This window comes from Stegodyphus dumicola, chromosome 3, assembly GCF_044657685.1.
Source record: "Stegodyphus dumicola isolate Sdum_Otavi_A_Nest chromosome 3, ASM4465768v1".
Lineage (NCBI taxonomy): Eukaryota > Metazoa > Arthropoda > Arachnida > Araneae > Eresidae > Stegodyphus > Stegodyphus dumicola.
In genome coordinates this window covers 250,801,404-250,816,356 of record NC_140770.1, presented here as the reverse complement: position 1 = coordinate 250,816,356, position 14,953 = coordinate 250,801,404, and the positions used below count along the sequence as shown (strand labels likewise).

Sequence of the window (14,953 nt, the reverse complement as noted above, 5' to 3'; positions counted from 1 at the left end):
TACCATCCATCTGGAAATGGGATGGTGGAACGCTTTCACCGATCTCTCAAACAAGGTCTGAAGTGCCACAGTAGCACACACTGGACAGAAGCCTTACCCCTAGTCTTGCTTGGTCTTCACACAGCATTCAAAGAAGACATTGGTAGCACTTGTGCTGAAATGTTATATGGTGCAACCCTCCATCTGCCAGGTGAATTCTTTCACCCAGAATCTATTCCAGTTATCGACCCTCCAACATTCCTTCAACGTTTACGTGAGACTATGAGCAATATCTCGCCAACCCCAGCATCTTCGCATAACCAGCCAAGCTATTTTGTACATCCTGCGCTTGAGACATCTTCGCACGTATTCGTGCGCAACGGTGCAATTAAGCCAACTTTAACACCTTCATATGATGATCCATTCAAAGTTGTCAAACGAACACCGAAACATTTCACCATCATCTGCAATGGCAAACAATCTGTGATTGGAATCGATCGTCTCAAACCAGCATTTCTAATGCGAGATCCAACAACTTCCTCATCAACATCACTCCCGGAAGAAAGCTTACATCCCGTTAAAGAGCAACATAAAACTACCAGATCTGGAAGAAAAGTTAAATTTAACCCAAAGTACTTATAACGTACCGATAGTACTTGGGGGGGGGAGTACTGTGGCGTTCCGACAGATACTTCAACTTCTATTCATGAGATGGCGCCACGTGTAAAATCCAGTTCTTAATCGGAGCAGCAAAGCGACGTCATTACTCACTCAGACTTCTCGTCAGACAAGTGTACGCGACACTAGCATGAACTGTGTTCCGAGCTCTGCGTTGATCTCTGCAATGTAATTTAAATTGTAATTTAGTACTTAATATATTCTTTTGTTATAGGAGATTGTCTACTCTTGTTTTCTTTAATTATATCATGCATTAAACATGCGAAAACCAAATCTTTCAATGTCCTGTTCAATGCCTCAAGCGAATGTTTGTGTGCCATAGTGCATTCATCCCAGATGATAATTTTACGCTGTTTTAGCACTGTGGCCAGGGATGATTGTTTTTTTATGTTGCACACTGCATCTGGGTTATTTTGAATATTTAGTGGCACCTTAAATACTGAATGAGCTGTTCTGCCTCCATCCAGTAATGTTGCTGCAATGCCAGATTATGCAACAGCCAATGCGATGCCATTATTTGATCGTATTTCTGCTAGAATTAGCAAAATAAGGATTGTTTTGCCAGTTCCACCTGGTGCGTCCAAAGCAAAAAAATCCACATTTTCTTGCCGAAACTGCGAGCATAATGCGGTCGTAAATGGTTCTTTGTTTCTCATTCATTAGTGGGACGTTATGACTAACAATCGCTGCCATTTATACAGTATTGTACTGCAGCTCACAATTAATTTCAGTCTTCATTAAATCGAATTCACTTTGATTTGGCGAATGCATACCGAAATGACGGAGTGGTACGTTGGCAATGTTAATACAAAGATCCTCAGTAGCAATCAATGCTTCATTGTACATAGCGTCGCTGAATGTTATTGTTAGATTGTTGCACCATGTATGATGTTGATGCAATATATCATCAGTCGTTGAATCTTTGTTTGACAATGGAAAACATGTAGTCAACACTATAGCGAATACAGTCAAAAGTCATTAATCTGGACTCGTCGGGACTTCGGCGATTCCGGATTATCGATTTTTCCGGATTATAGATCATCAGTTTAAATCTCGTAAGATGGCATGCAGAAATTCTAAAATTAAAAATATGAAACAGTAATTTATGAAATAAAGAACAATTATGATCTAAAGGGTATCAAAATTTACAAAAAAGAAGCTTAATATTTGTTTAATTTATTAAACATTTCTTTTAATGTAAGTTGTTTAAGTTGCTTAAGTTGGTAAGTTGTTTAAGTTTATGTGATAATACTTTCTCTTTAATTCTATAAACAGACATAATTTCTTGTTCAGTTACAAAGTTGCGCTGTTCAAGTCCTGTAATTGCTGTGCCGAGAATACCGTCTAACTTGTCAATCGAAATTTTTTCGTTTTCACTAACTTCTCTGTCACCTTCTTCATGTCTTTATCCATTTTTTGCAGCAATTCCACTTTTTGTTTGATGGACATCGAAACATAACTTTCGTTTTGTAGATCCTTTGGGAGCTCCAGCATCGGAAATTCTATTTGACATAATCGAAAGTTCAAGTTTACTTTTATAAAATTGCTCTTACAGTCTGCAAAAAATAATAAGCTGGATCCAATTTGAAGATTAAGGAATAACGCAATCATCAACATTAACTGAAATAGATAATTAGATAATTTTATCTTATACCGTCCGTTATACATAAAACGCGCACGCGAAAACGTATCCTGTGCTTGCGCACACGCGTATGCGCAGTCGTAAAGGTTTTACATGTACGCCTATGCGCATGTGTGAACACGGCGCATGCGCAGAAAGTTTTTAGCTTTCAGGTCCGGATTATGGGTGTTCGAATTAACGACTTTTGACTGTAGTAGACGAATTTGTATTGCTTTACAGTGCAATGCTGCTTCAGCAAGCATACATTCCCACTGGTTGTCGTCTGCCAGCAAGCCGAGTGCAAGGCATGCATCTTTATACGTTCGATACTGTTGTCCATTCACTTTACGTACACCTTGAAATGACAATGGGCTGGTGACATTAACCAACAACGGTCGAAGATAAAAGCACTCAGTCTGCCCAATCAAAGATAAAAGCACTCAATTTGCCCAGTGGAAGATTAAAGCACTCAGTCTGCCTTGGATTGACTGTAAATACTCACCCCAAGGTGTTTGATTTGAATAAACTGGGACATGCATCAATCAGTGTGTCTTGCTTGCGGGGCATCCATTTTTTGTTTGAGCCCATGTGAAATAGTGTGGTACTCCTGAATAGAGTAATGTTCGTGCAAAGGCATGAAAAGCATCTGCACGATTACACAATTCACAAAATTCGGTGAGTGTAGGTTTTGGTGGATTTACAGCACGATCAATCGCTGTCTCATTTGTGAAAAATACGCGCTGACCATTTTCAGGATGGACAGCTAAATGAATAACTGCTGGATCCCGTTCATGAATTGGGAAGCCAAAGATACGGCAAATAGCTTCATTGGAGCTGATGTAGCGGCCAGTTTGGTAGAGTGTTATTTCATCGTTGTTATTCACTGGAGGAGCATTCACATTGGTATTTTCAACTCGAAATACAGCCATATCACTGCCTTTATTCATATACTTGCAAATGTATTTGATGCTCTTCACTTAATTGCATAACTCCATTAATATGAGCATTAAATGTTTTGTTCAGCAGAGCAAATATGGATCCAGCCAACGATTGTTAATGTCAATATTTGTGTTTTTGATATTTTTAATAAATGATTGTCCGCCATTATCGCAATTTCTTTGACAATATATTGGATAACCGTTGACATTTGTGATCGTATTGTTAGTGAAATGTTTAAGAAAACTTTTGGTACATTTACCATCTGCCATACAAGGCAATAAACGATTCAGATTACCACATGGGCATGAATCATGTTTGCTGTAACAATATCAAACAGCAATTGATCAGTAGATGGATTTGGAATTTATGTAGAAATTATACTATCAATTTCTTCAGGACGGCTTTTGTCGATTAACCAAACTAAAATGTGTGCATGAGGTAATCCTCGCTTTTGCCATTCAACAGAATACATTCAGCAACGTGTGGGACCGAATACATGTAATTTTGTGATGAAACTTATTAAAGACTTTAATTTTTGTCTGAACACACATGCTGTAATGTTATGACTATGTATTGCATTTCAGCCAGGCAATAGCAAAGATGTAATCTCCATCCATTTTAGATTACATGTGAATGTGATAAATAAACATGGTTGTCCATATTCGTGCACGAAAGTCAGAGCATCCTGTATATATTCTTGCATACGACGTGGACTGCCTATGTACGATGATGGTAGAATGACAGAGTTACCAATTTCGGCATTGTTGATAATAGCGTCTCGCAAGTGAATGTATTCTTCCACATGCAGCTTTTGTTGATTTATATCGCAAGTATCGTAGTCATTCGCTCTCTATCTTCACGTACATGTCGACCATGAATTGTTGACAAAGATGATGATATCATAGAATGACGTTGTCCTGACCGCATCTAATCATCAACTGATACGCATAACTTGAATTGAATGTTTGAATTGCCTTCGGGAACAGGTTAGAATCTGAATCCGTGCCGATAAGTAAACCGTTCAATGGTTCAGGTGGTGTATCAATTTTAGGTAGTTGCACCTTTCCTGATGCGCAACACATCCCGGCTGGCTCATTTTTAAATTTAAGAGCATTACAATGCGAGTATTCCTTGTCCATAGCACCGATTACCACTTTTGAATGAGCATAATATTGAACATTGGGCTCATACTCGAATGCTAGACGCAGGAATGAATCAAATGTAAATGATCGATGTACCTGTTGGCATTGTCGGTCATTTGCTCTGCGTCTGTTAACTATGAAATGGCGGGCTTGTCTTTGTTCTAATCTTGTTTGTTCATTTCGTTGCTCGTGCATCTTCTGCATTTGAGCTCGTGCATCTTCTGATTCTGCTTGATGCAATTGCGCCATGTTCACGTGCACATCAGTATTATATTGCTGGATTTGTTCTTCTGTTCTTTGGGCTCTTCTTTTCGTGTGTCTGCAGATCTACTTGTTTGACAACCCAAATTAGCCTCTTTTCTCTTGTTGGCATTGTTCACTGCACAAATCATACATAAATAGAACAAATTCAATTAATGATGAAAAACAGTATAGTAATAATGTATTTATTCTTTGATTATATCGTGTATATTTTCTTTTATTATTTTACCTATCTTTCACAATATTTCTCTTCTAAAATGATTCTCACAAAATTTTGCACACCCTGACTATAATATTATTGTTATAGCGTCGTTTAATAATAAACAAATTAATAATTTATATGTAATAGCCATGTAACAGAATAACCAATGTCGGCAGGAGCTCGTGACACATGTTGAGTACTCTTGAGGTTATATGAAATCAATTAACTAAATGTGAGAACTACACTCAAAATTAATAATTTTATTAATTATTAATAAAATAGGAATAAATAATTATAGCCCTGCAAATTAATAATAAATTTACTTGAGAATATAATTAAAATGAGAGTTACACTGAGATAGTAAAATGATAATTGTAAACGTCACTACTACAATCAATGTACAAATAATAATGGCCGAAAACTGTGTAGTGAGTGAGAGGAGGCTTATTGTGTGAAATATATATATATATTCTAAATAAAACATCCCTTCGGTTCATATTCGATAGTGCAGACTGGGAACTCTTCTCTTCTGTTGCAGAGCTCACAGATGAAATGGTGGAAGATGTGCATATTGATTACGCTGTTCGAGCTGTTACTAATACTATTATTCAGGCAGCTATACTTTCCATTCCTAGAACATCAGAAAAAATACTAAAATATTCGAAACCATGGTGGAATCGCGACTGTCATGAAGCACTGAAAAAACAGAAAAAGCATGGGGTATTTTTTGTAGATATCTTGCTCTGCGAAACCTCATAGCATTTAAAAGAGCCAAAGCAAATGCACGAAATGTAAGAAGGCAGATCCAGGGGGATTCCTGGATTTCATATGCGTTATCATAACATTCTCTACGTCTAGTAAGCGAGTTTGGGAAAGAGTTCAAAAAGCATGCAGAATATATAAAGACCACTCACTTTCCTTTTTGGAAAAAGATGGTTGAGTGATTAGCTCCATAGAAGAAATTGCGAATACTATCGGTGAGACATTTGCTGCCGTTTCTTTCAGCAGAAACTATTCGCCTGCATTTCTCTCTATCAAGCAGCACTCTGAAATAAATCCCATCAAATTCAACTCTTCCAAATCTGAGCCTTACAATAGAGACTTTACTATGCTTGAATTAAGGAGAGCTTTGTTGCAGATACATAGGTTATCTCCGGGTCTTGATGGCATGAATTACGAAATGCTAAAGCATCTGTCCTATAAGTCACTGACTGCCCTTCTTACTCTTTACAATAGAGTGTGGAAGAAGTGTACTTTTCCCATTGCATGGAGGAGAGCTGTTGTAATTTCTGTTGCTAAGCCAGGGAAAGATCCAAGGAATCCCTCCAACTATCGGCCAATTGCCTTTATGAGTTGCGTATGCAAGCTATTTGAAAAAATGGTAAACAGTCGCCTAGTCTACTTGTTGGAAAAGAATAATATTATCTTGCCTTATCAAAGCGGTTTTTGAAAGGGGAGAACAACCGTAGATAACATGCTCCTCTTAGAGACATTCATTCGAAAAGCTTTTGTAAGAAAAGGTGGAATGAAATGGGGGAAGTCACCTTGTCTCGGTATTTTTTGACATTGAGAAAGCTTATGATAAGGCATGGAGATACAGTATACTTCGGGATCTTCACGAGAGTGGCTTGTGCGACAACCTACTGATTTTCATTCAGAATTTCTTGAACACTAGGACTTTTCAAGTAAGGATTGGCTCTGTTTTGTCGGATGTTTTTGAACAGGCAGAGGATATGCCTCAAGGCTGTGTGCTTAGTGTAACCCTGTTCAGTTTAAAAGTAAACTCTCTATTAAAAGAACTTCCTCCCACCATCTTGGGATCTCTTTACGTTGATGATCTACAGATTGGATGTCGAGGGGCAGACATGAGATACGTAGAGAGGCAATTGCAGATGGCTCTGAATAAGATCCAAGAAGGGTCAGACAAACAAGGATTTACATTTTCAAAACAGAAAACTTTGTGCATGCACTTTTGTAGGAAGTGACATCTCCATCCTGAGCCTGAGTTATATCTGAATGGTACAATTATTCCAGTTGTGCCTGAAGTAAAATTTTTAGGAGTGGTGTTCGACCGAAAATTGACTTTCCTTTCTCATGTTTTAAACCTGAGAAAAAGTATTTAAAAAAACTAAATATTTTAAAAGTGTTGGCAAAACACCTCCTGGTGTGCAGAGCATTGCTCCATGCTTCGCATTTACGGAGTGCTTGTCCGCTCTAGACTGGACTACGGCTCAGTGGTTTATGGATCCGTTCGCTCATCAGTATTGTTAAAACTAGATCCTGTTCACCATCAAGCTCTGTGGATTTGTTCAGGAGCTTTCAGGACTTCTCCTGTCCAGAGCCTGTATGTTGAATCTAACGAACCATCACTTTATCTGAGGCGTGAGCAGTTGTCCCTTTTGCAGTATTTTAATATTCTATCACAACCTGAACATCCTAACAAGCTGTGTTTACTTGATAATGTGTGTAACACTTTATTTGAAACACGTCCATCGTGTGTTCCTACCTTTCTTTTAAGAGTTCGCCCTGTCATTGAGGAACTTTCCCTCTCTGATATGCGTCCCCAAGCAGTAAAGAATTTTGAAATCCCACCTTGGGAAAATGCACGGATTCATCTTCTTGATGTTTTCAAGCATCACGGGAAGGCAAGCACTAAAGAGAACATTTACAGACAACTCTTCGCTGAGCACAGGCACAAATATAGCAGTTATTATCCTATATACAGATGAATCTAAATCAAATGATCATGTCGGGATGGCATTTGTATTTCAAGATCACATAGAGGGCAGATGTTTGCACCATGCTTTCTCTGTCCTAACATCTGAACTAACTGCAATATATTATGGTCTTTTGTACAATTAAAGCTCTGCCACAAAAAGTTCATAGTTTATACAGACTCGTATAGTGCTCTTAAATCGTTGGAAGCTTTTCCCAACACTCAGAATCCTGTGGTAGTGGATGTTCTCAAAATTCATATAAACTTAATGATTCAAGGATATGAAACCCTGTACTGCTGGGTATCCGGGCATGCGGGAATAAAGGAAACAAGCTTACAGATATCTCAGCAAAGTCTGCTGTTGAACTGTCGAGTTACCTTATCCCTTTTAGAGACATCTGCTGTGTCATCAAGGGAAAGATCCGTAAAAAATGGCAGCAAATTTGGGACGTTCAGCTTCACAACAAGTTGAGAAATGTAAAGTCTAGAATTGAGCATTGGGATTTTGCTGGAAATCGTAAGGAGGAAGTTCTTTTGACTCGCCTCAGAATTGGTCGCACTAGAGTGACACATAACTATCTTCTGAAAGCTGAAAATGAGCCTATTTGTTTAAATTGTAATGTTTGTGTATCTGTTCGTCATATTTTAATAGAGTGTCCATGTTTTAATAGTCTTCGTCAGAAATATTTTAATAGCTGTGACTTACCTCTCGACCGTTTAATCGGAAGAGAGGTCAATTGTAATTTATTTTATTATTTAAAAGAGACTGGCTATTATCACCTAATGTAATTTGTTTTGAAGACTGCGTCTTGGATTTTAATGTGTGCTTTTATCTTGTTTTTATATGACTTCATCCTCTGGATTTGGTACAATTGTCCACTTGTTTTTATTTATTGTATTTTAATTTCATCAATTGTAATCATCCATCTTGTGTTTGGCGCATTTTAATCATCTTTGGTTTTGCACCAATAACCTCTCACTCACTCGCTCTAAATAAAATACTTATAATCGTTATTACAAATTTTTGTTCTTCCTGATTATCTGACCCCCCCACCAAAAAAATGCCAGGCTATTACATGAAAGGCAACACCCATTTTGAAAATAATGATGCACTACGAATTTCATAAAAGAGCAGTGAATCGATAAAATATAAAAAGCAAGATGCATCTGTAAAGCACTTACTTTACCAAGAAATACTTAAGTAATATTTTTACGGTGTTGGTCCCCCCTCCACATGTGCATAGCAATCCATTTTCACTTAAAAATATTGAGAATTGCACAAATTCAGCATTGTGCACAAACTTAGTACTGTAAACTGACAAATAATGATCATCCAAGAGCAGATGATATACTCTGTAATTGTATTTGAGGATAATTCCAGTTCTGTACAGAACTTTGCTGATATATATATATATATATTTTCCCAACAATAAATGATGTTTCACAACTATGTAAGCCAACAATTTAATGTTTTCAGTGATAACAAGATTACTAAAAATGTCTACTGTTCAAAAAGCAGTTTTATTGCTATTTATAAATATTAAAATTGTAGTTATTTTTGTTTCCGAAATGTACTTCACATTAATATGTAGGAAAGAAATGCAGTAATACAAGGCAATTCTAAAAAAATGTGCTGCTTTACCAACTTAAAAAATTGTTTCTTACAATAGAAATTATATATTGCCTAATACAGAGACAGAAGATTTCTTAACCAGACATTTTTCACAGGGGATTCGAACTTTTGCACAGAATTCAAGGATGATAAAATACATAAAAACAAACACTTTAGTTATGAATGCAACTCAAGCAGTGAAACACTAGAGGATGATATGGTGGTTTGGTTTCCAGTGGTTAAACATTGCTTTTCACACTTTTCATTTTTACCATGGATTTCGAGATGAATAAGCTGTTTCACAAATCAGAAGGTATTGCATATCATTTATGGAACTGAGGATGGAAATATGAAGGAAGGCTGTACCAAAATGCTTTCCTTCAAGACTTGTGCCAGAGTATAAAACCTCTAAGAGAATTAAAGTATCTGTGCATGTTCTTTGTCAAGGTCTTCAGGATACAAAGCATCCAAGGAATATAAGGATGTGTTACAGAAGAAATCTTTGTAGATCATCCCAGATGTTGCATTTGAGAATTTTTCCATGCTGTAAATGAGTCTTAGTTGATGATGAGGCATATGCTAGAAGACAGATGCTTACATCCTTACCATGCACAGGGGATGCAGCCTTCATATCTGTAGATTATCAGCTAGATTTTCCTTCATGTTTGTAATTCACTACCAAATGCAGTTATAAGAATTTTTATGTACTATATAATTCTCACTGAAACCAGCAGTTAGCATTCATATTCACACTAGTGGTAAATGCCAATGAATGTATGTGGATTGGAAACATCTGGGACCATTTTGATTGACCCATACTGTTTGTTAGACAAATTGGATGGATGAGCATAGTTGTATTTTTGCAAGAAGTCTCATCATACTTACTGAACCATCTTCCAACAAGCTTTAAAACATATGTTTGGATTCAGCAGGGAGCCTTGCTTCTTCCATCATAGATATGTGGAATATATGTGCATTTGATAATTAATGTTATGTTGCTTATGTTATAGCTAGGTAAATGTTACAAAGTACATTGTTGTGAGAATTTTCTGCAAAATTTCTTATAATATGATGGCTGAGTATGGCACTAACATGGCACAAATAAATTTTGCTAGTATTACTGCAGGTCATGAAAAGGTGCTTGCAAGTTGTGGCCCAGCATGTAGATAATTAAATTTGAAAATGTAATCTGCAGTAAGGGTACTAAGATGGATTGAAATTAAAAACTATTTTTAAGCAGTAAATTAAATTATCCTGTTCAAATTTTAATGTTCTGCATAAATCTAACACTGTTGATTTATATTTCCTTCAGTCTTTTAATACTTTAAGGGAAATAAATTTACATACTGATTTTTGTTTTTAATTTACCAGGTATGTATTGAAAATAACTTAATTTAACGCATAATCTCTCAAGGGCCTGTTTTGTTTTCATAAATGCACTGAAGCCTCTTCTGGTGATTGCTTTCCCTAAATGACCATTTTAAACATCACATTAAGGCAGCTATATCCACAGAAGATCAAAATTATTTATAATCATTAGCTGTCATCTTGGGGAGGTATTATTGTATTGAATTGGAGATATAAATAATTATAAAAATATGTTAATAAAATTGAGAATAAAAGTTTGGAGAATCAGCATTTTATAACTAGAACAATATTTAATCCATATGGTAAGAACACTGCATTCTGGATTGCAGAATTGTTGCTCTAAAGCTAAATATGTTAAATGTCATAAATTACTAAACTACTTTGATACTTCAGCATTTACTGAATACATTGTTCTTGTAAAGAAAATATTTTTGATGTCTATAGAATGTAATGCGATAAAATTCTCAAACAGTTAGATGAGTGTAAGGCCATTTATATTCAAAACGTCGTTTTCTTATGAGTATCCAAAGTTTCAAAGTGAGGGAATAGTTGGGTTAAAAGAATTACTAGCAGAACTGTCATGTGTATGATACAAAATGTGAATCATTTGTGCCTGTTCTTTGCATGCCAGAGCAATCAAATAATAATTTTACAGTGTAGGTTTATAACCTACTACTACTTCTTTCTTTTCAACTCATCAATGTAAACATCTGTACTGGTGCCAAAAAATATTGCAAAATAAAATGCCAACAGTGTTATTTTTACTGATGAATTCTGCTGTTAAAAGTTGGTGATTGCCAGATGCATGCATAGAAATGACTAAGAAATACAAATCATCTTATGCAAATATGCCATGATTGTATATGCATCTGAAACCATTAGTGTATTAATGCTCGGGCATTGTATGTTCTCCTGTTTAATGACATTTTGGGAGGATTATAATAATATGCGTTGAAGAAATTTATTTTATCATAAAAAAGCATTACAAATAAGTCTTTTTATTACTCTTTTATGTGCATTTGCTTTCGCAATATAATTAGAAGGCAAATTAGTTTCAGAAATTTAATTTATGCAAGAAAATTGTGGGCAAAGTACATTTTGGTCAGCTATTTGCATTGTTAATATTTTTGGTTATTCCTACAAGCTCTTGCTCCGTTTTCAATGTATCTAATTTTTTGTCTTGGTTCCTAGGGGGGGGGAATCATGCTGATTGTAATTTGTTTCTGTGCTTTGAAAATCCATTATACTAATAAAAATTCTATTGTCATATACAGATAAAAGAAGTAGAAAACCTGAAGGAGGCATTAAAAAGAACTAAAGAAGAATTATCAAATCAAAAGAGGCAGACAATTGATGTACTGAGGATTCTTTCAGAAAATGAGGTACAGTATTTGCCTTTTCTAATGACATAGAAACTTTATGAAATTTAGCTTTGTAAGATTTTAAGTGGCTATATAAATTTATTATTCATTCTCTATTTATAAGTGTCTCATTTGAAATTTTCAGAAAATCTATGAAAAAGATACTATATCAAAAGAGAAGGAAATTATTGCTCAAAAAGAAGAAATATACCGTTTAGAAGAAGAATTAAAATATGTGAAATTTCAGGTATTTTTCATTATTTTACATGAAACAAAATAAGTTTTATGAGACTGCTCTGCCAAATCATTTAATAACTTTTCTTAAGGACCTTCTGTTTATTTAAATCATGAAATCTTAGAATGTCATCTCGGCTTATATTATCTGGAAAAACAAGTGCTTACACAAAATCTTCCATGATAATATTTTTGTTATGCTAAATAACAGAAAATACAATTTTTATATGAGAATTCATATAATTTATTAAGAAAACTGGTGAATCAAAATAATTAAGTATGAAGTTTTATAAATGAATTATAATTTTGGAACCACAAATTTTGTGTTCAGTACAACTAATAAGTATTTTCAGATTTCTTTATTTGCTTTAAGAGCTTCATAGATGGGATAGTGGTTAGTGATACTGACTGCTGTACTAAAGGACCTGGATTTGAAGCCCAGAGAAGGCATGGATGTTTGTCTATTGTCTATGTGGCATGGGGCATTCAAAATATACCATGAACTGAAAGTCCTTTCAAGTGATTTGGTGGTAGGGAAAGAGAGGTGAGACTGTCCTCAAGGGTACTTTTCTTCAAAACTGAAGCAGAACTGAGCAAAGTCATACTGTCACCTTGAAGCTTATATCAATAACATATGATGCTTAAGGCATACACAGAACGATACGGCAGAAACGATACCACAGAAACGATACAGCAAAAAATGATAAGAAATTTTTCTTTTCCCTTTATTTAGAGGAAAAAGTGTATTTTATCTTTCTGAATTTTTTTTAAATGTGTTAGGCTAACTAGGACAGTTGGCAGGGATCAAAGTATGCTGTGTCACAAGTTATAAGCATTTTGAACCAGGTATAGTACATTCAAACCTGAAGAGTTTATATATTGATATGCATCTGTTTGCTCCCTATCTATTATTATCAATTTTCAAAATACTGGAGGGGCTTATGAATTGCTCCATATTTTTAGTTTTGTAATATTTTTAAGTAATATATGTGAATTTTTATAATTTTTCTAATAATGTTTTCCCCTGAAATGGGAAATTTCTGCACATTATGATTAAAAAAATGTATGAACCTAAGTTAATTATTTCCGAATAAATCTTGATGAACCATAATGATTTATGATGGAGCATAAATGGGATTTAACTTACACCAGTTCTTAAGGCAGAAATTTTTAGATCATTATTATTAGATGTAATATTATCTCATTAAATTATAAAAATAAAATTCTGAGAAGTGTTCATGTAGTTTTTCTGTGGCCTGTAATATAACTTTACAAAAACAATTTAAGATTACAGATATGAAAACAATTTAAGACTTTTCAACAACTTTATTTTCAAATTTTTTAAATTCTGCTTCCGATGAAGCAGTGATATGAACAAATGACTTCGTTTTTAAACTACGTTACCATAGCAGCACAGAGTTGCTGCATAAGAAGTACAGTACAAAGCCTTTAATCCAGACTCGTCGGGACTTCAGTGATTCCGGATTAGGGGTTTTTCCGGATTATAGATCATCAATTTAAATCTGGTAAGATGGCATGCAGAAATTATAAAGTAAAAAATATGAAACTGTAATTTATGAAATAAAGAGCAATTATGATCAAAAGGGTGTCAAAATTTACACACACACAAAAAAAAAAAAAAAAAAAAAAAAAAAAAAAAACTTAATATTTATTTGTTTACTTTATTAAATATTTCTTTCAATGTAAGCCATTTAAGTTGCTTCCTTTTATGTGCTAATACTTTCTCTTTAATTCTATAAACTGACATAACTTCGTGTTCAGTTACAAAGTTCTGCTGTTCAAGTCCCGTAATTGCTGTGCCGAGAATACCGACTAACTTGTCAGTCGAAATTTTTTTGTTTTCACTAACCTCTCTATCACTTTCTTCATGCCTTGATCCATTTTTTGCAGCAATTCCACTTTTTGTTTCATGGACATCGAAGCATGCTTTCGCTTTGTAGATCCTTTAGCAGCTCCAGAATGGGAAACTCTTTTTCACATAATCGAAAGTTCAAGCTTACTTTTTATAAAATTGCACTAAAAGTCTGCAAAAAATAAGCCAGATCAAATTAGAAGATTAAGGAACAATGCAATCTGCAACATTAACTCAAATAGATAATTAGGTAATTTTAGCCTAGCTTATACCGTCCGTTATATATTAAACGCGCATGCTTAAACGTATTATGTGCATGCATAGCGCAGAAAGTTTGTAGCTTTTGAGGTCCAGATTATAGATCATTCCAGATTATGAACGTCCGGATTAAAGACTTTGTACTGTACAAATATTGCTCATTTGCAGACACTAAAGTGTTGCTCAGCCCCCCACATGCTCACATTTAGCATTAACATAGGGTTCATATAGTTCTTAACAGTCCTTAAAAGTCCATAGATTTTTTGGAACCGATTTTTGATCCTTAAAAGTCCTTAATTTTGTCCAAAATGAGCAGACGGTCCTTAATTTTAATCATCTGAAATTTCTGTCTGATTTTACGACTGCCATTCTGAGTGTGAATTAGCATTTTGGAGGAATATTTTTGGCGATTCACTGATGTATCTTTTGAATGAGCTCATGGGTTATAATTTGTTTCTATTTCTAATAGAGTGATGGGATACTCGAGTTTCTAAGCAAGAAGTGAAACATAAGCATAGCAAAATTCGTTTTTTTCTAATAAAGAGCCCTTAAACAAATTTTTGCTTTTGGGGATGTGAATTCTTTTATTAAACGGTTCTAAATTTGGCGATTTATCAACATTTTGGTGATTTTAAGATCAGATCCTATAGAAAATTTTTAATTCTGAGATCTGAGAATTTTTCGAAGATTTTTTTTTAAAACATCGTAA

General features: G+C 34.9%; 1 protein-coding gene across 11 annotated transcripts in view; it reads left to right on the top strand.

The window, feature by feature from the left end:
* Window positions 1-14,953, top strand: part of LOC118191969 (uncharacterized) — a 205,433-nt gene that overhangs the window by 121,817 nt on the left and 68,663 nt on the right. For all 11 annotated transcript variants that reach the window (XR_015040438.1, XM_085814032.1, XM_085814029.1 and 8 more), the window contains 2 exons: window positions 11,793-11,900; window positions 12,025-12,126. Coding sequence is in view for 10 of the 11 variants with exons in the window: in XM_085814032.1 (XP_085670158.1) it covers window positions 11,793-11,900; window positions 12,025-12,126 (210 nt within the window). In the remaining variant the exon portion in view is untranslated. The remainder of the gene's footprint in view (window positions 1-11,792; window positions 11,901-12,024; window positions 12,127-14,953) is intronic.